This window comes from Triticum urartu, chromosome 3A, assembly GCF_056163025.1.
Source record: "Triticum urartu cultivar PI428250 chromosome 3A, HENAU_Tu73, whole genome shotgun sequence".
In the NCBI taxonomy this organism is placed as follows: domain Eukaryota; kingdom Viridiplantae; phylum Streptophyta; class Magnoliopsida; order Poales; family Poaceae; genus Triticum; species Triticum urartu.
The window spans coordinates 493,785,091-493,811,032 of NC_141875.1; the positions used below are offsets into that span (position 1 = coordinate 493,785,091).

The 25,942-nt window shown below is 48.8% G+C and overlaps 1 protein-coding gene across 1 annotated transcript; it reads left to right on the forward strand.

Annotated features, from left to right (window-relative positions):
• Positions 1 to 6,150: 6,150 nt before the first annotated feature.
• Positions 6,151 to 23,004, forward strand: LOC125544582 (Mitogen activated protein kinase kinase kinase-like protein). The gene is made up of 17 exons (XM_048708315.2): positions 6,151 to 6,652; positions 7,988 to 8,352; positions 8,935 to 9,135; positions 9,434 to 9,622; positions 9,753 to 10,012; positions 10,972 to 11,055; positions 18,510 to 18,602; positions 19,072 to 19,164; positions 19,784 to 19,879; positions 20,114 to 20,234; positions 20,347 to 20,608; positions 21,262 to 21,385; positions 21,479 to 21,498; positions 21,627 to 21,783; positions 21,986 to 22,274; positions 22,496 to 22,565; positions 22,704 to 23,004. Exons 2-17 carry the CDS (start codon positions 8,104 to 8,106, stop codon positions 22,784 to 22,786), a joined length of 2,391 nt encoding a protein of 796 aa, XP_048564272.1. The 5' UTR covers positions 6,151 to 6,652; positions 7,988 to 8,103; the 3' UTR covers positions 22,787 to 23,004.
• The last annotated feature ends 2,938 nt before the right edge of the window (positions 23,005 to 25,942 follow it).

Here is a 25,942-nt window from a genome sequence, read left to right on the forward strand (position 1 = left end):
CATGCAGAAATTTAACTCACGAAGGCATGTAAACGAGCTCGATGCACTCACCATGGTGCAAGTCATAGCAAGGCAAGCATATAACCAGCAAGAAGGCACAATATGCTAGCTACACATGGCAAGAACAAAGGCATAGCATGCATGGAACACTAACGGTAGCATCGGCAAAGTCGCAAACAAGTTGACGATCTGACCAGATTAACAATGAAGCAAAAGTTGAGCTCGATTGAGTCAATCTAGAGCACTACACATATGCAAACAAAGACATGGATGGATAGAGCATAACATAAATATCAAAACTCCCTTACTGATCATCCTCAAAAGAGGCACGGATCACTAGGAAACAAGCTGGACATATAGCATCATGAACTAAAATATCCCAGACTTAGTGAAAATCACTAAGTCCCTGAAATCAGCAATCTCAGGTACCTCTCTTCGCAAGCTTGCACAAGACAACACACACATCCTAAAAATGCATGGGTGGCACCTCTGGAAAGAAGACCAAATGCTTAACAATTCATCCCAAAGGGGCACAGGCATATCATGCACGGATTAAACATGGAAAAAATGACAAAAGTGCATGATGAACTAACGGATCTGCAATTTAACTCACAAAGCCTCCTTCTAATAGCATTTTGGGCAACAAGATGACCTCAAATGCAAATGATGCAATGAAATGAAATGATGTACATGTCGAGACGAAGATTTTGATATATAATATGCCCAAATCGGAGTTACGGATGCAGAGATACGGGTCCTCGAATAGGAGCATATGGAATAAAAATCTAGGGACTTAGTGAAAAAAACTACCCCAGGATCCAGATCTAGGGTTCGGGCACGCGGCCCGAGACGGCGGCGGATCTCGCCGGGATTCCTGTAGACGACGGCGGCGGCCGGAGAGGAAGTAGCCGGAGCGGGGAGGGGGGCCGGACGGCGAGGAGGAAGCGGCGCGGCGGGCGGTCGCCGGAGCCGGGAGCTCCTCTCCCTGGCGCGGGCGTCGGCGAGGGCTTGGGGCGGCGGGGCGAGGTGCTCCGGGCGGCGGCCGGCAATGGCGCCGCGGCGGCCGGAGCGGGCGAGCGTCGCCGGGCTCGGGAGCGGCGACTGGAGGAGGAGGCGGGCGGCGGAGCGGGCCGGGAGGGCCCCGCACGGGCCTCGCGGGCCCGCGGGCGGCGGCGAACTGGGGACCGGCCCCGGGACACGTGGCGGCGGCGGATTCGTCCCGCGGAGCCGGGCGGACACGTCCGGCGCGCGATTTTTGTCTGGCGGCGGCGGGAGGAGTTGGATCTAGGGTTAGGGGGGAGAAGAACCGTGGATTTCGGAGGGGGTGTATATATAGGCATAGAGGGAGCTAGGAGAGTCCAAATGAGGTGCGGTTTTCGCCCACGCGATCGTGATCGAACGCCCTAGGACATGGAGCAGAGTTTGGTGGGTTTTGGGCCAAATTGGAGGGGTGTTGGGCTGCAACACACACGAGGCCTTTTCGGTCCCTCGGTTAACCGTAGGAGTATCAAACGAAGTCCAAATGACCCGAAACTTGACAGGCGGTCTACCGGTAGTAAACCAAGGCCGCATGGCAAGTCTCGGTCCAGTCCGGAAATGTTTGAACCCCACACACAAAAGAAAGCTAGAAATGGCCACCGGAGGAGAACGAAGCGCCGGAATGCAAAACGGACAACGGGGAAAATGCTCGAATGCATGAGATGAATATGTATGCAAATGCAATGCACGTGATGACATGATATGCGATGCACGAAAAACGAGAACAACACACGGAGACAAAGACCCGAACCCGAGAAATAAATATAAGTTAACGCCGGAAACGGCAAGAGTTGGATACAAATATGGAAAGTTACATCCGGGGTGTTACACATCGTGCTGTTAATCACAGAATTGTGTCATTCTTGTTTTGCTTGCCATTTGCAAAGCATGCATCCGTTTCCGGTGATATTTATATCGATTTCGACCGAAATCATCTCATCTTTCCAGCGGCACACTTGGTTTGCCAAGTTGATGCCTTGATAATTCTTTCCCTTCCGGAGCACGCATATGCATTTTATATCATGTCTTGCATGTCATGCCATGTTTTGCATTATGTGGCTTGTGCATTGCACCGTGATTGATTGTTGGTCCTTTGCTTGTGTTCTTTCTTTGGGTAGAGCCAGGAGATGAGTACGTGATCGAGGAACCTGTTGAGTACGCTAACGAGGATCAAGCTTTCGACAACTCTGAGAACTTTGCAGGCAAGATGACCATACCCTCGAAATTACTTCTATCTTTGCTTGCTAGTTGTTCGCTCTATTGCTATGACGCGCTTCCTACCACTTGCTATATAATGCCTCCCATATTGCCATGTCAAGCCTCTAACCCACCTTTCCTAGCAAACTGTTGTTTGGCTATGTTACCGCTTTTGCTCAGCCCCTCTTATAGCGTTGCTAGTTGCAGGTGAAGATGAAGTTTGTTCCATGTTGGAACATGGATATTGTTGGGATATCATTATTATATTTTATTTACTTTAATGCATCTATATACTTGGTAAAGGGTGGAAGGCTCGACCTTTTGCCTGGTGTTTTGTTCCACTCTTGCCGCCCTAGCTTCCGTCATACCGGTGTTATGTTCCTTGATTTTCCGTTCCTTACGCGGTTGGGTGTTATGGGAACCCCTTGACAGTTCGCTTTGAATAAAACTCCTCCAGCAAGGCCCAACCTTGGTTTTAGCATTTGCCTACCTACCACCATATATCTTTCCCTTGGGTTCTGCAGACTCAAGGGTCATCTTTATTTTAAACCCCCCTGGGCCAGTGCTCCTCTGAGTGTTGGTCCGAAACGGGCAACCTACGGGGCCACCTCGGGGCAACTTGAGGGTTGGTTTTACTCGTAGCTTGACCTATCCGGTGTGCCCTGAGAACGAGATACATGCGACTCCTATCGGGATTTGTCGGCACATCGGGCGGCTTTGCTGATCTTGTTTTACCATTGTTGAAATGTCTTGTAACCGGAATTCCGAGACTGATCGGGTCTTCCCGCGAGAAGGAATATCCTTCGTTGACCGTGAGAGCTTGTGATGGGCTAAGTTGGGACACCCCTGCAGGGTTTTGAACTTTCGAAAGCCGTGCCCGTGGTTATGGGCAGATGGGAATTTGTTAATATCCGGTTGTAGAGAACTTGACACTTAACTAATTAAAATGAATCAACCGCGTGTGTAGCCGTGATGGTCTCTTTTCAGTGGAGTCCGGGAAGAGAACACGGTCTCGTGTTATGCTTGAACGTAAGTAGCTTCAGGATCACTTCTTGATCACTTATAGCTTCTCGACCGTGCGTTGCTTCTCTTCTCGCTCTCATTTGCGTATGTTAGCCACCATATATGCTAGTGCTTGCTGCAGCTCCACCTCACTAACTTTTTCCTACCCATAAGCTTAAATAGTCTTAATCTCGCGGGTGTGAGATTGTTGAGTCCTCGTGACTCACGGTTACTTCCAAACAGATGTAGGTGCCGATGATGCCAGTGTAGGGGACGCTACCGAACTCAAGTGGGAGTTCGACGAGGATTCAGGCCATTACTATGTTTCTTTTCCGGATGATCAGTAGAGGAGCCCAGTTGGGACGATCGGGGATCTAGCAATTGGGGTTGTCTTTCTTTATTTTGGTTTCGTAGTCGGACCTTTGATTGTACCTTGGATGATGTATGGATTATTTATGTATCGTGTGAAGTGGCGATTGTTTCTTATTCAGTACATGTGATGTGTAAAGATTACCCCTCTTGCGACATGCCTACCATGCGGCTATGCCTCTAAGTCGTGCCCCGACACGTGGGAGATATAGCCACATTGTGGGTGTTACATTCACCCTCGGGGTGAGGGTATGTACGAGTAGCTATGTGTTTGATCTCTCTCTCTCTCTCTCTCGTGTTTTTGATTTGGCACGATCTTGATGTACCGCGAACTTTGTTACTATAGTTGGATCATATGGTGTCCCCCCCTACCTTCTTGTGATGAATTGAGTCTTGCTCTTTGAGGTTTCGTTATGTTGGATTGAGTATTGGATTTGAGAACACTTGATGTATGTCTTGCGATGGGATATCTGTGGTGACAATGGGATGTTCTATTGATTCACTTGATGTATGTTTTGGCACTCAACTCGCGGATTCCCGAGGTGACATTGGGATAATCTATGCATAGGGGTTGATTTATGTTTTCGTCCTACATTCTCCTATAGAAACTTTGGAGTGACTCTTTGTTGCATGTTGAGGGATTGTTATGTGATCCAATTATGTTAGTGTTGAGAGAATTTGCACTAGTGAAAGTATGAACCCTAGGCCTTGTTTTCAAGCATTGCAATGCCATTTTTGATCACTTTTGTTACTAGTTACCTTGCTGTTTTTATATTTTCATATTACAAAAACCTATATCTAATATCCATGTTACACTCGTATCACCATCTCTTCGTCGAACTAGTGCACCTATACAATTTACCATTGTATTGGGTGCGTTGGGGTCACAAGAGACTCTTTGTTATTTGGTTGTAGGGTTGTTTGAGAGAGACCATCTTCATTCTACGCCTCCCACGGATTGATAAACCTCAGGTCATTCACTTGAGGGAAATTTGCTACTGTCCTACAAAACTCTGCACTTGGAGACCCAACAACATCTACAAGAAGAAATGTTGCGTAGTAGACATCAACACCCCCTTCCATTTCTACCATAAAGGCCCCTAGCTATATGTTTTATGGTTGTTAGTATGTTTTTAAGCTTTCTTCTGTCAGAACCCTCGTGCATATGATTTTGAGGCAGAGTGGGAAACCTTTATTTCAGTTTTAGCAACAATCCAAAGAGAAAGTAAGATGTCATAGGATCACAAACACCGATTTGTGTACAAAGATTGTGTCACACTCCATACCACTAGTGTACCACTAAGGCAACTAAGTGTGGCTCATGGCAATCGAATGAGTAACCATGTAAATACAACATCAATAAAAGGTAAAATAGCTTTACATGTAAAAACATGTCGTGTACGTTTTCTAGTAACCGGCATGAGATAAGAAAGCCATCAATCTACATCTAACTTTAGGGTACCAAGTTCATTGCTCATCCCGACATATAGATGTATAGACAACTTTGTACGAAAGTGTGCAGTAATCATGATAACCTTTTCAAAATCAAGTGGAAGTTATACCATAATTGAATACATGGTGTAATGTAAGTAAGATATCAATTAACCGACTATGAAAAATGCCATGTCTGCGTTTCAATCGAACACGCACTTGGAAAGTTTACCACTTTACTGAAAGATATGCAGTTTCGCGAGATATGAAAAACTATTGTACAAATAATTACTCCTTTTGCTCCTCATACTTGTCCATATGCAAATAACATATAAAATATAATGTTCATTGTTTATCATCTTTCATCTTTAAGACGATAGCAAGCCAATATCTGTGGTTGGTGAAGGACACAATTTTCTTGATGAGTATACATGTGATTTTTGTACAAAGCCGCAAGCTAACACATATCCGAACACAACCTCTTTATCTCGATGACGAGTGAACCGAAACTGACAACATGATGACATAGGGTCAGAAGACACGTCGCGCAAAAAGGTTACAATGGATGACAGATTGCAAGCATGCATCGCTAAGATAACCACATGTATGGTTTTGCGACTTCGGTGCAAGATAAGCAAGATATTTATTCATATATATCTTCCTTTTGCGAAAGCTAATAATTCATATAAATATCTACTTTCGGCGCGGAAAGTCTATGTCTGATATGGAGTGATAAACATGATAGCAAGCTGCACTCATATCTAGGATAGCACTCAGTTTGTCTGATAAATCCATAAATTGTCATTGTACGAAATTACAAAACCCCCATATACCATCACAATAGTAGCTGACAGTATGGAAAACCATCTTACATTTTAAGGCATAGAGGGAGTAATATTTATTATAACGTTCAAAATCAAGCGAACAGATCACTCCACTCCAATACTCCATGGCCGTACGATCAAATCGAAACAAGCAGCACGAGAATCTCTAAAGCTCGAATGGACCGAACGAGCCAACATTAATTACGCTCCGAAGGAAGACCTCGAAGTAAATGCGCATTACGCTCGCGATAAAAAACCGTACGGGCCGGCCACACGGGAGCAAAGTGCTCCCACGAAACCCCCGTCGCCAGGGTTCCCTCCTGGCCGCCCTGCCATTCCCCGCACAAGGCCAGTGCGTACCGACGCTTCCCCCACAGCCTGGAGCCGAGCCGCCGTACTTTTCACTCTCTCGCCGTCTCGCGCTCTCCTCCCTCCTCGTTCCCGGGCCTCAGCTCTCAACTCCCTCCCAGTTACTTCCTCCTCCACCTCCTCCTTCCCCTGGCCTCGCCCGCACGCCGCTCGATCGTCGCCTACCTAGTACCTACCATACATACCATCACACCTACCGCCCCTCTCCCCCACTGCCTCTCTCGCCCGCACCGCCAAACCCCCCCGCGTCAGCGATCGAGCCCTGCCCGCCCGTCCGAATCCGAAGCCGCCGGGCAACTCCTTCCGCCGAAGCGAAGCGGGCCGCCTCGGGCTCTCCGCCACCGCGTCCTCCTCCGTCCGCACTGCGCCGCTGGTGCTGGATTGGCGTGGAGATCCACCCGGACTTGTTCCTCCTGCCGCTGGTAAGCCGGCTTTCCCTCCCTTCCCTGTCTGGATTCGTTTCGCTCTGATCTAGTCGGTCGGTCGGTCCTGGCCTGCGAGAATTCGAATCCGAATATATGGGCCGCGCCCTGTGCAATACGTGTAAATGCGTCCGTACCGGGAAATATACTCGCTGCAGGTGCGGATTCGCTCGCTGGTACTCCGCCAGCGTACGCCGCCCATCCGTATGATTCGGTTCCTGTTTTTGCTCGGCGCGCGCAGCATCTCAGGCAGGGGTGTTATTGTCCTGCGACCCCAGAGAATCGGGCTCGAGGTGCGGGCGCCCCTGATTCCTCCCGTTTCGGTCATAAATAGCCGCCGGAGGGAAGGCTTGAGCTACAGCCCGACGCCATTACATGGTCGTCTATGGGATTGTGGCCTATACTATGCTTACTGTATGTTCATGCGTAGAGTGGTCTGTTTTACCTTTTCCATTTTTACCCACGGTTTTTACCGAGTTGCTAAATTTTGGTAAATAAAAGCCTGGATCTACACCGCAGAGTATGCCCCCATGTACTCATATCGGGAGTGGGCCCAGTTAGTGACGTGGATAGGATTATTGCCGACATTTTTGGCTGCCAGCATGAACAGCGCCCACTCGTCATAGCATCTAGTGGATAAAATGTGAGTTAACTGGAACTGTACATCATGCTATGCTTGGTTGTATGCAACAGAATATGCAAGTTGCCCTGGAAGTTTCTGATGAGACATGGGAAACTTTCATGTGATGTTGCGGGCTGGCTTCTTTTTCGGAAGCTGATTTCCATCAGGATGCACGTCAGCTGTTGAGACGTGATTCACTTCTATTTAGTTAGCAATCCTTCATTGTACGCCACTAACTGAGCTTTACTAACCACAAAGGTTGCCCTTTCCCCTGGGCAAAGCCAAAGCCTCACGCAGTTCACATGTCCTCACTCTTTTCAGTTGGATGTTTCTATCAAGTTTTTTTTTTTTTTGAATTTGAAAAGTAACAAGTAGCCGACTGTTTGTCTCAAGTTTGCGCTTATCATTGTACTTCTAAATAGTCTGTTAATCAATCATGCATTTTGTTGTTCAAAAGACAATCCATTCTCACCATCAGAAGTGGACAAGGTGTATAGATGGGTTTAGATTAAGCAAACCCTGACTTGCTAAAAAGTCGAAGTATTTGGTTTCTGCTGCAGAACTGCCAATCAGTTTAGTAGTACTGCAGATGGGGTGAAAGAATCCCCGTGCAGATAATTAGATATAAGAAAAGCTCTGGTCTCTACTAAACTTTGTCTGAGTGGTTTCTGCTTTTCTTGAGATCTGTATTAAGTTTCTTTTTTATTTTGCAGATATCAGCCAGACTGATCAGTGGTCATATTGAATACAAAGCTTTCTCGTATGGTTTTTGTTAGCATGCAAAAGATGGTGCCCATGGGTTTGGAATGAGGGACTACACTACCTAGAAATGGATGAAACACCAACTAGTTCTGGGCGATCTGAAGCTACTTCATGTGAACCTAGTTGGTGGCCGCCAGACTTTTTGGAGAAGATAGAATCTGTCGCCTTAGCAAGAGAACAAGAAGTTTTGGCTGAAAAAGAATCGCGATCCAGTCTGTCAAATTCAAGGTCCTCATCCTGGAAGGCTTCTCAGTTACTGTGGTCAACTGGAACTTATTCAGGGTTCATTCCAAACGGTTTCTATTCGATCATCCCGGTGAGTACCCCCCCTCCAGTAAGCATGTTTTGTTCTTTGGAGACATAGTCCTTACAAAAGAACTACACTAGATTATTTGTGCATGTCATGTGGCTTTTGAGTTAGATGCTCCCAAATTCATGTCAAGCACTTGCTTTCCGAAGAAGATGCTTAATGCTCCATCTAAACTGGTGGCTATGGAAGTGGACTTAATTTGATTTTTTTGTTCTTTTGGTGGCTTTGTATTATTTCAGTGTAGTAACGATAAATCTGAAAATGTAACAAACTGCCTATATTTTTGAAGGGCAGCATTCTTTTAGACCATCACATTTCATATGGTTCAGAAAGTGCCACAGTTTTGCAGAATGTCAACCTTTCCAATGTCTTTTCTCAAGTTGTTTTCTCGGAAAACGAGGAATCAAGTTCCTAGGTCATAAAACTATGGATCATTGGAGAAACACTAGAATTTGGACTTATGATTTCGCAACAATTTTTACTTCTCTTCTCAATCTGATTATTAAGTCCCGAATGATTTAGAGGATGTTCTGCTTTTGTTCAGTTCTTTGTGGTTATGTTTTTTCCACCTGTGGTGCTCTCATACAGGATAAAAAGCTGAAGGAGAGTTTCCCAACAATACCATCACTAACTGACCTTCAAAGTCTTGAAGCAGATGGGCTTAAGCCTGAAATAATTGTTGTAGATGCTGAAAAGGATAAGAAGATTTTCATGTTGAAGCAGCTTAGTGGCGCACTTGTGAAAGGATTGAACAATCCAGCTCTAGTGATAAAGAAGATAGCAGGTTTGGTAAGTTCTAGAAATTATAATCCGATACAACTGTCTATTTTTCACATACGCAATTCCTCATTGGGGGCTTTGTTGATCACTTCTATGGTATGATCTTGGGATACTTTTGAGGCTGAATGGACATGTAAAACCAATTTTGGTTAAAACTTTCGGTTAGAGTAGTATTGGTTACTGATATCTTAGTTAGTCCTTGCATTAGTTACATCAAATCGTTCTTATTGAATTGATGCTGAAGTAAGAAAGAATTAACTTATTGCTTGATGTATCTAATAGAACTTGGCAAGTTATTCCCGAACAGGTTTTTGACTGCTTCAAGGGCCAAAGCTCTGATGCAAGTCCAGGAAGAGCTTCAACCGAAGATACTCACTTCTTTGGAAATAGAGGACCCCAACTTCTTGGGCAGATAAGGCATGGGTCATGCCGACCCCGAGCTATCCTATTTAAAGTTCTTGCAGATGCTGTTGGCCTTGAGAGTAAACTTGTTGTGGTATGTTGACATCCCTTTTCAATCTTTTGTATATTTCAGATATTTCTTTGCGCATCAAATAATATTCCGTGTTCATGTTATATTTAGGATAAAAATTAAGTTCAAATGCTTAAAATTGTTTCCTTCATAGGGTCTACCTGATGACGGTGCAGTTGGATTTGTGGACTCCTACAAACATATGTCTGTGGTAGTTCCGCTGAATTCTATGGAGCTACTAGTTGACCTTATGCGATTTCCCGGCCAGTTGATTCCTTTTTCAGCCAAGGCCATCTTTATATCACATATCTCTGCTGCGGGTGAGAGTGATTCAGCTGAAAATGACTCGTGTGATTCTCCCCTGGAGCCCAACAGTCCTCTATATGGATTATCTGATAAAGTTGAAGCTGAAGGGTATGCTTATGCATTAAATATCTCTAGTTATGCAATTCAGGCCTTTATATTTTTTCAATATCACTATGAGTATAATGATAGAGAGCTAATAGTTCACTCACTGGACAAAATGTTTGTTGGCATATTGAGTGGCTCACACCCTTTTATGGATGAACTTATACCGTGAAGCTTTGAACAGAAAGCATGGCCTCCCACTGTCATTAAAGTTCAAAAATAAAATAAAATAAACAGATAGCATGGTCTGATTATAGAGAAAAAAAATCATTGTTTGTGTTGTGGGGCAGGCTATTAATGACTTTTAAATATAATCATGCAATAGAACTGTAAGATTGATAATTATTCTAGCATATATATGCTTGTTGAAACAAGTAATTTTGTAAGACATGGTGATGTATGCCCCTTGCTGGTTTAGGTTGGTTGGTTGGAACATTATTGATTGTATGGTGGAACAGTGAATCTTCACACTGGCCGCAATAGAAGCTGAGATAGGTTATTTGCATGAAGAGAAAATACAGAATATTTGAGAAATTTACGTCGGAAGTTATATCTGACAACATTAACCAAATAAATAAATTGTACAGAAGAAAATCAGTCATGGATATTTTAATTGTATAGTTGTTGTGGTATGGTTCTAAATAGCGTCTGTATCGGCTGATAAATTGCTGATATTGCGGTTTGGGCTGCCTGCTTATATCAAGTATGGTCTGATATTTTGGTCACATCAGCCCCAGTATTGGTCATATCGGCCGATATTTTGCTCATATCGCTCTTTCTACACCAAATCTACGAGCATGGTATCCGATATTTTGAACTTGAAATTACCATTAGAAAAGGTTACATGCTCAGGTTGTATTGGTTCTTTCATTATTTTTTTGTGCAATCCTTCTGTTAATTTTTCCTAACTTTCTAGAGTTTATATTTGAGCAAGATAAAAATATTCCATCTCTATCTCAGTACAGAATCGAAGCTTCATCAAATCTATCTGGGCGTTCATTGCGTAATACAATGTTGAGATCGAGAACATTCTCAGAGGGGAAATTAAGGTATCACCTAATGATATAATATTAGTCACTATCCATGGTAAATTTTGCTTTAGTATACACCCCATCGGGGATATGGCTTTTGAATTCTAGTCACTTACAAAGCACAGTTCCATACTTTCCTCTGATTGTAAGTATTATTGCAAGGATAATAATCATTTTTATTGCATAGTACATACTACATTACATAAATCAATGTACACATGCATGCGGTGGATTTTGCCATGCCTGCATGCAGAATTTTAAAGCAAGTTAGCGTTCCAACCCAACGCTTACATCATACTCTAGGGTCATCTCAAGTTCTCAACATCCATCTTATAGCCGCGATAGCTTCTTGGCTTGGGCCAGCCCATCTTACATCAAGAGGGTCTCCTGGAAGGGGCGTGAGACAAGCTGCTGGACAAGTGTCTTGCAGTGGGAGTTGGAGAAGCTTGCACATTCTGGAACATGTCTGTCAGTGTAGGAAGTAGATCGACATAACGAAGATGAGTTGGGAGTCAGTCGGGTGAAGGAGGCCATGACAGAGGGGTGAGCTGAGTGGTGTTGCAAAACTGGAATTCATCACATTACCAATTAAGGACTAGTTTGAATCCCCACCTTTGATCTACATTAAAACTCGTAAACTATTAAAAATGTCGTGCACCACACGTTGTGCCCAGCATGGTACGCCGGCATCCCAATCTTCAGCCCACCACCCCTTGCAGGATGTGGGACCCATGCCGTATTGTGCTCCCCGCCGAGGGGGTTGGGAGTGTGTTCTGGTGTGATGCCTAGGCAGGCGTGCCCTCAAGAGCGGCAAAGATCTTTGATATCTACCAGAACATTGATTCCTGGTCCTTCACCAATAAGATGGAACTCTTCGGAGAAGATTGGCATTTCCAGAAGTATGGTCGGCGCTCCGCTGCGCGCTCCCTAGCTCTCCCCTACCCACCTAGCCTCCAGCCCCGCCGCCGGTGACCCCTCGCCGGCTGCCTTCCCCCCTCCCCCCCTCCTGCCCCTGCCCCTGCCCCCTGCCATGGCGGACTCCGGTGCTGACCCTGTCGACCGTCGCGTGGCCCTCTCTGGCGAGCGCGTGTCCTCTGGCGACGCTCAGCTCGGAGAGCGAGTCCCCGGCGCGCTTGTACAGCGACGTCGCCCGCACTCCGCCGCCCCCTTCGGCCCCATAGAGGCAGACTCCATCGCCCTCCCACGGCTCCACGGCGGCGCGCCCCAGCCTGCCGGCTAGAAACCGCCTTGGCCCCCGCTCGGAGGTGCACCGTGTCTCAGGCGGAGACGTGGTGGACGAGGACGGATACCAACTGCCTCGGCGCCGGAACCGCCGCCGTCACCAGCGACAGGCGGCCACCCCCAGCCCTCCGGTGCCTCGCCGACGGAGCCCCTTGCCCGAGGAAGTCGCCGGGTTCTGCTTCCGTTGCCTGGACCACCGCCACCGTGTGCGCGACTGCACCAACGACATCCGGTGCCACACATGCTTGCAGTCTGGCCATGACTCCCGTTCCTGCAACCCGAGCCGCCGAGACGTGGCGCCACATCGTCAAGAGCACGCCAACCCGGCCGTCCCGGCACACGCGCGGCCGTTGTCCGCGCTCATTCCGCTGCCGCCCCCCGCAGGCCGCAACCCCTGCCATGGCGCCATCGATGGTCGACGCGCACCCGCTCGAGCCCGTGCGGGTCATCATGGCGCGCACCGTCGAGATGGAGGACGCGGAGATGGTCTTGTCCCGCGCGATGGTCGCGTCCATCACCGGCAACCGCCCGTCTATCTCCATCGACGAGGTTGTTGCGCTGCTCTGGGACTCATTCGACCTCGGCGACGGCGACTTCACCGTCCACCGCCACCACCTGGAGGACTTTCTGATCCTCTTCAGCTCGCTAGCCATCAAGGAGCGGCTCGCCGGCGACCATTTCATCCGCTCGCCACGCTTCTCCCTCTCGATGCGGCCATGGTGCAAGCTCGCACACGCCGGCTGCAGAGTGAGTTCGAATTCCACGTCGAACTCGAGCTGTGCGGTGTCCCTGCCCAAGCTTGGCACCTCTCCACCGCCGAGCACATCCTCGGGCAAAGCTGCTGGATCGAACACCTTCACCCCCATACCCGCTCCCGTGCCGACCTCGCCACCTTTCGGCTATCTGGGCGCACGCACGACCCTGACAAGATCCACCGTGCTGCCATTCTGGAGGTGGTCGAGCAGGTGCCGGCGGCCTTGGACTCCGACGCGCCCACCATCAGGACTCTGACCTACCCCATCGCGCTCGCCCGCTCCGTCATGATCCGGGCGCTGGCGACTCCCAGGCCCTGGGCGCATGGCCAGACCACGAGTGCGGCGCTAGCGGGAACCGTGATCCCGCTCACGACCGCGGCCTGGGACGCGCGCGCCGCCGCGGACGCACAGACGCGCCCGCTCTCGGCCGGGCCGACGGCATGGCCATGGACGAACTGGGCTGGCGCGTTGCCCGGCAGGCACGGCCGGATGGCCTTTCCTCGTCGCTGGCGTGGCCTACCAGCTCCGGCGCAGCGCCGCTCGCGAACCCGCTGCGTACGGGCATGCTGCCCTGGCCAGGCCAGCGCGGGGGCCACCGCCCGCATCACCATGCCAGAAGAGGAAAAGGCAGAGGAAAGCAAAAGCAGCAAACAACCGAGGGCCAGTCTGGCAGCGCTGACGCGGCCGCCGCAGACGGCCAGCTAAGCCTGGTCGGAAAGCGTGTCGATCCACAACCGGACGTGAATTCAAATCTGGTGGCCAGCAACGATCCCAACGACGATCTTGTGGGCCAAAGCTCGGGTCCCCCTGACGCATCGGCTTGTCGGGAACCGGCCCCTGTCACCTCGCAGGAGGGATCTGCAGCGCCAGAGACCCGACCGGGACAAAGCGGAGATACCGCCCCACCCGGTCCAGAAGTGGGGCTGGATTCCGCTGACTAGTCCGCCGCCACCAACCCCACATGCGCTGCCTCGGGCGGGGAAACGCACCCCCTCTGTGCCAACCCACCCGCCCATGCAGACGGGCTGTCTCCACCTGCTGCCGCGCGGCCGACCCATAGCCCAGCGGGCTTGGTAGTGATCCTGCAGTGGCCCGTGGCTACACCACCCCCACTGAGGCCCACTGAAGACCCGATGTCCCCAAACGCTGGGGCCGTGACAACCCAAGGCCCAAGTGGCCGCACGCCGAGCCGGTTCGCATCGCCACCAATTACGCTACGGCAATCTCGAGGCCGCACCACGCCACCGTCCTGGACCCTTGGGGAGTTCCTGGCCACCGCCACGAAACATCTCAACGCCGCCTTGCCGGCCCCGGGGAAGAAGCCGCGTCGACCACTCAACTTCGCCCCTCTCCGTGGACGATCTGCAGCTACGACCTGCCAACCGAGCGCTCCCCCCACGACGGAGCGACGCGCCCACGTGCAAATCCTGCGCACCCTCGGGATCATCAGAATCGACCAGAAGATTATTGCCGCAGAGATGAAGGCCTATGACGGCATGTTCGCGGCACCGCTACCCCTGACGGTCCTCAAGGCCATCACCACACTGGTTGACAGCGAGATCCCAGTCTGCATGGCATCGGCTGCGACCGGCGAGGCACGCGTCGACATTGCATGCGAGGGCTAGTCCAGTCTAGGCGCGTCTACCCATCGATCCCGTTTCCATGGATCACGGCCTTAAGATCGCAATCTGGAACGTGCGCGGCATGAATGCGCGGGCTCGCCGACGTGCTATCCGGTCGCTGCTGGACACCACCGGGGCCTCCATTGTATGCATTCAAGAAACGAAAATGGAATTGATCTACTCGGCTATTGTCTTGGATGCGTTTGGTTCCGAATTCGATGACTACACGTACCTCCCAGCCGATGGCACGCGGGGCGGCATCTTGCTAGCGTGGAAGAGCAGGGTTGTGACCATCACGGACCCAATGTTCACCACCAATGCGATCACCGCAAAGGTGGCCACGGCCACAGGCACACCATGGTGGCTAATGGTGGTATATGGCCCCCAGGAAGATGCCGACAAGATCACCTTCCTGCAGGAGCTTCGCGAGATCCGAGCCGCCTGCCCCGACCTGTGGATGGTTTGCGGCGACTTCAATCTCATCCGCCGCGACGACGACAAAAACACCGGCAAGTCAATCGGCGCAATGATGGGCAAATTTCGCCGTCTCACAAATGACCTCGCGCTCAAGGAGATCTACCTCAACGGGCGGTGCTACACATGGTCCAACGAGCAATCACCGCCGACACTTGTGCAGCTCGACCGTGTACTTTGCACCGTAGATTGGGAGGACGCGCACAGCGGATGCCACCTGCGATGCCTTGCGGCTGTGGTGTCGGACCACGCCCCGTTGCTGCTGGACTGCTCACCCACGCCCACCTCGCACAGACGGTTCCATTTTGAGGAATACTGGCTCTGCTTGGACGGATTCCATGACGTGGTGACCGCGGCCTGGGGCTCTACACACCACGCCGATCCCTTCCACCGGCTCATGCTCCGGCTCCAGGCGACGGCGGCGAGACTTACTAGCTGGAGCTCCAGGTCTACGGGCAACATCAAGGCCAAGCTTGCGATCTCACGGGAGCTCATCTCGCGCTTCGACCAAGCCCAGGAATCGCGCAACCTCTCGCCATCGGAAGCCTGGCTCCGCAAGCAGCTCAAGATATCCTATCTTGGGCTCACATCCATGGAGCGCATGATCGCCCGGCAACACTCCCGCATCACCAACCTCAAAGACGGTGACGCTAGCACCGGTTTTTTCCACCGGCAGTGCTCGTCCCGTCGGCAGAAGAACCACATCTACAGCCTGGTCGCGGACGGTAGGGTGCTCACGGACCACATTGACATGGCGGAGGCAGCCTTCGCTCATTTTGAGGCCTTGCTTGGCATGGCGACTGCCCGGGAGCACTCCCTGGACCTGTCACAGCTCATTGAGCCGACCGACCTCGCCGACCTCGATGCGCCTTTCAGCGCTAAGGAGATTTGGGAGGCTGTCAAGTGCCTCCCTGCTCGCAAGGCGCCGGGCCCAGACGGGTTCACAGCAGAATTCCTCCGCGCATGCTGGACCATCATCAGGCAGGATTTCCTTGACGTGTTCCAGCAACTATATGACTTGCGAGGAAGGGGGTTCTACAAGCTGAACCAAGCATTTGCTGACGCTGCTTCCAAAGAACGCCGCCGCCCATGGGCTGCGCGACTACCGGCCGATCTGCCTGATACACCTTGTGGCCAAAATCTTCGCCAAGGTGCTCTCAATCCGCCTCGGTGCCAAACTGGACCACCTGGTTAGCCGCAACCAAAACGCTTTCATCTCGGGAAGGAGCTTGCACGACAACTACGTCCTTGTCAAGCAGTCACTCAAGCTGCTGCGCCAACTGGGAGCTCCGAGAGTCATGCTCAAGCTCGACCTCACACGCGCCTTCGATTCCCTATCATGGCCATTCCTCTGAGGTTTTGCGCTAGTATGGATTCGGGAACCGATTCTTGGAGTGGACGGCCATCCTCCTGTCTTCTGCCAGCACGCGCATCCTCCTGAGCGGCGAGCCCCCCCCCCCCCCCCCCTATGGCTCCAGCAGGGCGACTCCATGTCCCCGCAGCTCTTCGTGCTCGCCGTCGACACTCTGGGACGGCTCCTACGACGCGCACACAGCCTGGGCATCCTGCAGCCACTACACCCACGGCGACACATCCCGGCGATTTCCCTCTACGCCGACGACGTCATGGTCTTCTGCCACGCCACGGTGGATGACACAACTGCGATCAGGGAGATCCTCGCCTTGTTCGGCAGGGCCTCCGGCCTGAAGGTGAACTACACCAAGAGCTCCGCCACCATCCTGCACGGCAACCAAGCGGCCACGGAGATGATCGCGCACCTCGGCTGCCCGGTGGTGACCCTTCCCATCACCTACCTGGGCATCCCCATGTCTATGTGCCGCCCATCTGCCGCCCAGCTACAACCCATGGTGGATGCGGTCGCCGCGCGCCTACCGACCTAGAAGGCCTGGCTGATGATTAAAACCGGGCGGGCCTCGCGCTGGTCAAGTCGGTTTTGTGTGCCATCCCGGTGCACCAACTGCTTGCGTTTGCGCCTCCCAAAAAAACCCTCAAGCAGATCGAGAAGATTCAGCGCGGTTTCCTTTGGGATGGACGTGTCGCTGCCAATGGTGGACACTGCCACTTGAACTGGAACAGAGTATGCCGCCCTATCGAGCTTGGGGGCCTAGGCGTGCGAGACCTCGAGCGTGCCGGCCTCGCCCTGTGACTACGCTGGTTATGGTTCTCCAGAACGGACCTGGAGCGAGCATGGCAAGGGCTAGACCTTCAATTCTCGCCCACGGAACGAGCCTTGTTCTGGGCATCCACGTTCACGGTCATTGGGAATGGGCAGACCGCCCTGCTCTGGGAGGACCAGTGGATCGGCGGCCAATCCGTTTGCGAGCTCATGCCTAACCTTTACGGCTGCATCCCCAAGCGACGACGGACGGCGAGAACTGTGGCGGACGGGCTCAATGGCAACTCCTGGGCATGCGACATCCAAGGCAACCTCGGCCTCCATGAAATTGGTTAGTATCTGCAGCTCTGGCAGATCATGCAGCGCACCGACCTCTCCACCACACCGGACAGGTTGATCTGGAGATGGACAGCGGGCGGCAACTACTCTGCGCAGTCCTGTTACATGGCCACCTTCCATGGATCAACGGCCTGCCGTTCCTGGAAGCTAATTTGGAAATGCTGGGCGCCGCCACGAGTCAAGTTCTTCCACTGGTTGGCCAACCAGGACCGCTGCTGGACGGCGGAGAGGCTGGCTCGCCACGGCCTCCAGCATCATCCCCGCTGCCTCCTATGTGACCAGCAGCCGGAAACGGTGCGACATCTGCTGCTGGAATGCCCCCTCGCCCGACAGGCATGGCACGAGACCCTGGCCTGGCTACGCATCCCGGCCCCGATCCCCATGCAGGAACTATCGCTTACGGACTGGTGGAAACATGCCAAGGAAGACACGCCGCTGATCCTACGCAAGGCCCTGAATTCTGTCGCGTTGCTCGTGCCATGGATGGTCTGGAAGCACAGGAACAGCTGCGTCTTCGACAATGTGACGCCATCCCTCAACACGCTTCTAGATAGCATTAAGGACGAGGCCCGCTCATGGGGGGCAGCTGGGGCACCTGGCCTCCGACTTGTGCTGCCCCAAACCTGGGATGTACATTAATTAACCGGCTGTAATCCGCACATCCCCGGATGATTGTAACTGAACCTCTCCCTTTTCAATGAAAAGAAACGCAAAGCTTTTGCGTTTTCTCGAAAAAAGATGGAACTCTTCCTTCTCTTTCATAGATTGAAAGTTGCTATTGCCGAGATGTCTTGTTTGTTTTGTCAGAATTTTATGTAATAATCTCATACTTGTGTCAATATTTTGAGTTTTTACTGCCTTTTCCATTGCATTTTCTAAGAAATTGTTCGTTGTTTAAACCAGCACATCATGTAGTGAGCCAAACATCGCAAATGCCTTCTGGAGGCGAAGCCAGAGGAGAGGAGTTGCTGAAGAACCTCGTGGTGCTAGCTCAAGGTTTCCACTCGACTCTAGGCATTAACTGCTTTAGTAAAATTCTGTAATCCCTTGTATTGCTGTTCGTAGTTCTTTCCCTACAACCTTATTGCTGAGAGGTACTAAGGTATTTTTACCGAGGGTTTAATGCACTGATTTTTAGGTTCTATGCATTGTTCATAGGCTTGGGAAATTCCATTTTGACGAATTACATGCTCTTTTTTGTTTGATTTGCAGATGCACTCATACACGCCTTTCCTAAAATCATCCTATTTTGCATTCACCAAAACTAGCACTAATATTACCATATCACGTGCATGCTTATAATTTGTATGCTTTTCTGTGTTACCAAATGTTTATCTAGTAGTGAGTATTCTCTTACATGATAGGAACTATAAGCATCGATCTATTGTTTCATTGTGTCTTCCTCCCAGTTTCTGGTGGTATATATGTTCTCACAGGATACTTTTGTCGCTTTCCCCTGTTGTAGTCCTGAGCATCCATTAATGAGGGCCAAGGGAAGATCTATACTTGGTGGTGACCGGCAATCATTTCAAGAATACACCGATAGAGTTACTTTAAGGTTTGCCAGTGTTTTTTTATTGGTGTGGTGTTGCATTTTTTAATGTTCTTTTGCTGGTGCAACTATTTTCCATTGTATATCGATTGACCAATTTGTTTCAGTTGGTCAGCTTGACTGCCTACTGCCACAAATACAAACTGCTGGCCTTTATTCCATTATGTTCTTCCTCTTATTCACTGTTAGTAGCAACCATATGATTTGATATACATATATATGTATCTAGGAGGTAAATGCAAGCTCTCTAAAAGAAAAGGGGCAACCAATACAAGTGTTGCGCACGATAGATGATGAAATCTACCTTTTTTTAGTTAACCACTAACCTTATTCCCAATCATAATATTACCTTTGTGTTGCTCTTCGTAATGGAAACTAGTTTGAAATATGTTTCTCTTACATTTCTGTTTTTTTATCTCCACCCATATGTCCATCTCCATGGTTGTGGACTCAAATTCCTTGTTAGTTTTTGAGAAGCCAAATTAATTTGCATCCTTTACCCTTGTAAAGAACAAGAACTTGTCTTATGTCAGTTTTTCTTTTCTTTTCTGAAGCTTCTTTTCATAATCATGAAAATAATTCGGATAGCAACCCCATTTTTGAATAAATCATTACACACTTGCAGATCAGATGATCAGGGTGTCACTACTACACCGAACCCTCGAAGAATAAGACGAAGAAGCATTAGCATCACACCTGAGATTGGAGATGACATTGTGAGGTAATTCTTGTTTTGAACTATATGATGGGGTTGGTGTTTCCATGGTTGTATTAGAAGTTTTGTAGGTGCGCTTGCTTGTTGCCTTCAATCCAGTATAGCAAGATTCAAGTGTCACTGAATACTTTGCTCATGGCCATGTATAGATGCTAGATATCCTAGAGCATGTGTCTGTATTCTGTTAGATATGCTCATCGAGCATCAGGTATTCACTGTTTAAATCTTAAATCTTGACAGGGCAGTTCGGGCTATGAATGAAACACTAAAGCAGAATCGCCTCCAAAGGGATCATGTTAATGATGGTTCATGTTCATATATTGGGGCGGACGAAAGCAATGCAAATGACTGCCCAAATAATGTACATTAGTTTTTCATTGTTTTATGTTATATATGTTGGCTTTTCATCTCCTGTGCGTGTAATTCCCTTGTGAATTTCATCAGCTTGGATCCTAATTTCATTTCATTCTTAGGATGATAAATCTGGGACGAACAATGGCTTGAGAAACCGAGCTGGTTCTACTCAGAAGGCTATGTCATTGCCTACTTCTCCTCATGACTATGGGGGCGAAATTTCTGAAACAAGCAATAATTGTGATTTTATAAGCGAAGAGAAGATGGTATTTGCATGGAACAGGGTTTTGCAAAGCTCTCCTTTTAATAAGCCTCTATCGCCTTTCCAAGAGTGGAACATAGATTTCTCTGAGCTTACAATTGGTACACGGGTTGGAATAGGCAAGTCATCTTGAACTTCCTCACACAAATTTACTATTGTCGACTTGATGCATGTGTTTTGAAATGAACCTTTCCCATTCTTTTGTTGTTATGCTTGTGTTCTTTGCAATGATAAGTGTTTGCTGCTTTTAGTATGGTATGATATGTTTGTAGTATGCACTCAGAATCAAATGATCAACAAAATGTTATTATTTTTTTGTATGACTTATCTACAATGCTCTCATAATCAAATGAATCGGATTCAATTATATCCTAAGTCTTACACACTGTCTTGATATTGTTATATCTGTCTTCATATTTTGACTTCGCCAAAGCTATTCATGAAATCTTATTATTGTTTTACTGAAAGTTTATTAAAATAAATCAAATATTCAGGTCAAACTGTGTAAGTGACATCTTTTTTTTCTGAGAATTTAAAGATGTCACTATTAAATGGCGGCTATTCCGCTCTGATAGTTAGAATCAATGAGTAGACATGCTAATAAACATGGAGACTTGTTTGGACCATTTGATAGTCATCATAATGCAGTCTTCTGTTTCATATTCAAATGCTCTAGCTTGAAATTGTCTGTTTTCCTTTGTGTTTTTATTCGTCAGCATTTTTTTTAGCCTGACAAAATTGCAGGCTCACCTTTGTCGAAATGCTTCTCCAGGATTCTTTGGAGAGGTTTTCCGTGGTATATGGAATGGCACTGATGTCGCCATCAAAGTATTTCTGGAGCAGGATCTGACGACTGAAAACATGGAAGATTTTTGCAATGAGATATACATCCTGAGGTACCTGAGCCACTCTTGATTCACTAATGTGGTTAACCTTCTGTTTTTCATTATCTGCACGAGCGCATTAATAATTTTACTATTCCTTTTCAGCCGGCTGCGGCATCCAAATGGTAAGAGCTCATTTTGACAAATGCAAACTATAGTATGAAACTACAATCTCAGCATCTCTGTTTGAGGCATCAACTGCCATATGTTAGGAACAGGGCTCTTAAATGAACTTTTCTATTCTGTTCTGTAGTAATATTGTTCCTTGGGGCATGCATGGTACCTCCGCACCTGTCAATGGTTACTGAATATATGGAAATGGGATCACTGTACTATCTCATCCATATGAGTGGTCACAAAAAGAAACTCAGCTGGCGCAGGAGGCTGAAAATTATTCGTGATATATGCAGGTTAGCTCTTACCCTGTATACAAGTGATGTTACTCTATACATGTCTATTAGCTGTTATTTGATGTCCTGGAACTTCTGGGAAAATACTCAATCCATTTGATGTAATTCTCTTACCGTTTAGAGCTCAAATCCTCAATCTCGTCCCAGCTCCGACCACTTTTTATCATTAATTGCCCGTCTAAAAGGAATTATTTTGTGAAAGGGGATTGATGTGCATACACCGCATGAAGATAGTTCACAGGGACCTGAAAAGTGCCAACTGTCTGGTGAACAAGTATTGGACTGTCAAGATATGTGACTTTGGCCTTTCTCGAGCGATAACAGATAGTCCTATGACTGATAACTCCTCTGCTGGCACACCAGAATGGATGGCCCCTGAGCTCATAAGGAACGAACCCTTCTCAGAAAAATGTGACATTTTCAGCCTTGGTGTGATAATGTGGGAGCTGTGCACATTGAGCCGCCCATGGGATGGGATCGGCCCAGTTAAAGTAAGCATTCATCGACTTTCATCAAAACGTCTGCAATATAACCGAATTATCTAAAGAGATTCTCTTAACTGAACCATATGCGGCATTCTGATCTCCACCGTGCTGATCATTTAATCATGTCTGGTGCATCCCTATTTCTTGATGGTTATACATGTTAGTAGGCAAAGCAGTTCTTTTGCTCCAAGAGTTGTTCACTGAACTTGAGAATTGGCATTTTATAGGTGGTGTATGCAGTTACTGAAGGGTCGCTGCTTGAAATTCCAAAAGGGCCTCTTGGCAAGTTAATTGCAGGTAATGATGCTTTCAGAAGCGATATTTTTCTATTCCAGGTTAACGGTGGAACAAGTCTGGGATCACTTTTGAGTCAGTGTTCTTCAGCTTATTCTGTTTTCAGTTTCAGCTTAGGGACAATTGTTTTGTTTACTGCAGATTGCTGGGCAGAGCCCCAGGATCGGCCGAGCTGCCAGGAGATCCTCGCTCGCTTGCTGGACTGCGAGTACGCTGATAGCTGAGACGAACCTGGCGAATGCTTTACAACAGACCTCCCAGTGCCTTGAGAGGTGGAACCGTTTCTCTGTATAAAACTTGTAAAAATCTAGCCTGTTGGTCCTGCAGACCGGCAGGGATACATATATTGAACTCTTGTATTTCGGCTGTATATCGGCGACCCTTTCTTTCAAATTTCTTAAGGAAAATTCTCTCCTTTTATAGAAGAATGTCGCAGGGCTAAGCTAGCGTGTCCTCGGATCTATCATTTGCTTTTCCAAGAAATTGTAGCCTGGGTACATCCGGTTCCGGTGGATGTGACAACCTCACTGCTGCCTCCGCCGTTCTCTGCATGTCACGTCACTTTTTTTAGGATGCCTCGCCAATTTGTCGGGCTTCAGTTGTCGACGACACTGGTAGTACTCTGTAAGAGCGATTAGATCACTAGGGGCGCGCTTGGTTCACATCTTTGTGTTAGGGCATTTTGCATACTTGTCCTAGTTGGGTCTGGTTGGACAAATATAGGCTAAAAACCAACGTTTGCATGTAGTTTGGTTACCTTCATTAGTCTTTTTGCATGAAGGAATCAATTAGTTAGCATGTTGTTTGGTTGCGTGCGTCACTATTGTTAAACAAACATGTTGTTTGGTTGCAAATGGCTAAAGATGCGATCATCACTTTTCACTAGTGATGACCTTACCACACACATTGACCATTGTCTTGTTCTAGCTAGAAAACAAATGACAGTTTATTCTAACTACTAGCAAATGACGGTACAAATTATTAAGAGCCAAATGACTGAATAAGGAAAGTTCAATGATGCTAAGTAGGTGTAAGTTCATCCTCTTCCTCTTCCTCTCCTGCTGATGTGCTGCTTCCTCTTCCTCGCTTCTATTGCTGTCTCTTTCTTCTTCCTCTTGTTCTTCTGCTTCATATCCTTGTCCGACCTCTAGTATCACACATTGCTTGTGATAGCCTAAGCCCACTCCAACCTTCTGTTTTTCCATGCTTCGTTGTTGAACGCCTCCACACCATGGTCGGAGCTGACCACCTCATATGGAGTCACAACTTCCTCCTCCGGCACAAATTTATCAACTCCTCATTGTAGGATCCAGTTGTGAATGACACAACATGCAAGAACAAGCTTCACCTGGGTAGGGTAAGGGTGGAATGTCTTCCGATCTAGGATCTTAAACCCGTTCTTCAGAGCTCCAAATGCCCTCTCAACAGTCACTCTAAGGATGGTTCCTACCAGCAAACTTGTTCATATGGTACCTAGTTTTCCTGAAGGGTGGAAGAACACCTGGCCGACATGCATAGCCAGCATCTCCAAGCTAGAACTTGCCATCGGGGATGTTGATGCCATCATGACGACTCATGTTGTCACTGAGAAGGTTAGCATCATGTGCTGATCCTTCCCAGCCAGCCAGCACATATGTGAACTTCAGATCGAAGTCAACAGCAGCTAGCACATTCTGGCTTTTGTAGTGCTTCCTCCCTCTGTATGCTGCAACTTATGACCTCGACTCTCTAGCAGTGACATGAGTACCATCTATTGCTCCAATGCAATCCTGGAATGACATTACAATATGTTGTTAGTCTACTACATAACAATAACAACATATGAAGGCATGAACTACATACTGTAAGTGCTCACCTTGAAGTATGGATACCATCATGGGCTAGTGCGAATTTTGGTAGGAGTCCAGCCGGTTGGTGACCTGATCATCTCTCCTCCGAGCTCCCCAACAACATACAACACTTGCTCTCCCGAAGGTGTTGTGTACCACCCTGAAGCTCTGATTATGACCAACAACATGGAGGAACATGGCCACTTGCTCTTCCACAGTGGCATGGATGCTATCTTCTAGCAGCCCCCTGCTCCTAAACGTCTGCACAAGCCTGGAGAAAGGTGCTCTTTTCATTCAAAGCATCTATAGAGCCTTCGTGTCGTTGCAGTTGTAGATGTAGTTCAGATTCACTATCCTCTCTTGATCCTGGATTAACATCGGATCATACTGTATGCAAGGTTTCTCATTTCGACGAACAACTCTCTTATGGACCAACATGATCCAGGACTGAACCACAACTATCAGGGATGCTGCCTGTGTTGGGGAACATTGCAGAAAACAAAAAATTTCCTATGGTTTCACCAAGATCCATCTATGAGTTCATCTAGCAACGAGTGATCGGATTGCATCTACATACCTTTGTAGATCACGCGCGGAAGCGTTCAAAGAACGGGGATGAGGAAGTCGTACTCGACGTGATCCAAATCACCGGAGATCCTAGCGCCGAACGGACGGCACCTCCGCGTTCAACACACGTATGGTCAGCGTGACGTCTCCTCCTTCTTGATCCAGCAAGGGGGGAGGAGAGGTTGATGAAGATCCAGCAGCACGACGGCGTGGTGGTGGATGCAGGGGTCACCGCAGCAGGGCTTCGCCGATCTACTACGAGAGGGAGAGGTGTAGCAGGGGAGAGGAAGGCGCCAAGACTCAAGGGTACGGCTGCCCTCCCTCCCTCCTCTATATATAGGGTCCCCAAGGGGGGGCGCCGGCCCTGGAGATCCAATCTCCCAAGGGGCGGCGGCCAAGGGGGGTGGAGTGCCCCCCAAGGCAAGTGGGGCGCCCCCCACCCTAGGGTTCCCAACCCTAGGCGCAGGGGGAGGCCCAAGGGGGGCGCACCAGCCCACCAGGGGCTGGTTCCCCTCCCACTTCAGCCCATGGGGCCCTCCGGGATAGGTGGCCCCATCCGGTGGACCCCCGGGACCCTTCCGGTGGTCCCGGTACAATACCGGTGACCCCGAAACTTGTCCCGATGGCCGAAATAGCACTTCCTATATATAATTCTTCACCTCCGGACCATTCCGAAACTCCTCGTGACGTCCGGGATCTCATCCGGGACTCCGAACAACTTTCGGGTTACTGCATATTATATCTCTACAACCCTAGCGTCACCGAACCTTAAGTGTGTAGACCCTACGGGTTCGGGAGACATGTAGACATGACCGAGATGGCTCTCCGGTCAATAACCAACAGCGGGATCTGGATACCCGTGTTGTCTCCCACATGCTCCTCGATGATCTCATCGGATGAACCACGATGTCGAGGATTCAAGCAACCCCGTATACAATTCCCTTTGTCAATCGGTACGTTACTTGCCCGAGATTCGATCGTCGG

Bases quoted from the DNA above. Each gene is read 5' to 3' on its own strand.
- LOC125544582 (XM_048708315.2), top strand. From the start codon at position 8,104: ATGGATGAAACACCAACTAGTTCTGGGCGATCTGAAGCTACTTCATGT. The intron at 11,056-18,509 runs GTATCACCTAAT...TGTTTAAACCAG, and splicing joins TTCTCAGAGGGGAAATTAAG to CACATCATGTAGTGAGCCAA. The intron at 21,499-21,626 runs GTAAGAGCTCAT...TCTGTTCTGTAG, and splicing joins CCGGCTGCGGCATCCAAATG to TAATATTGTTCCTTGGGGCA.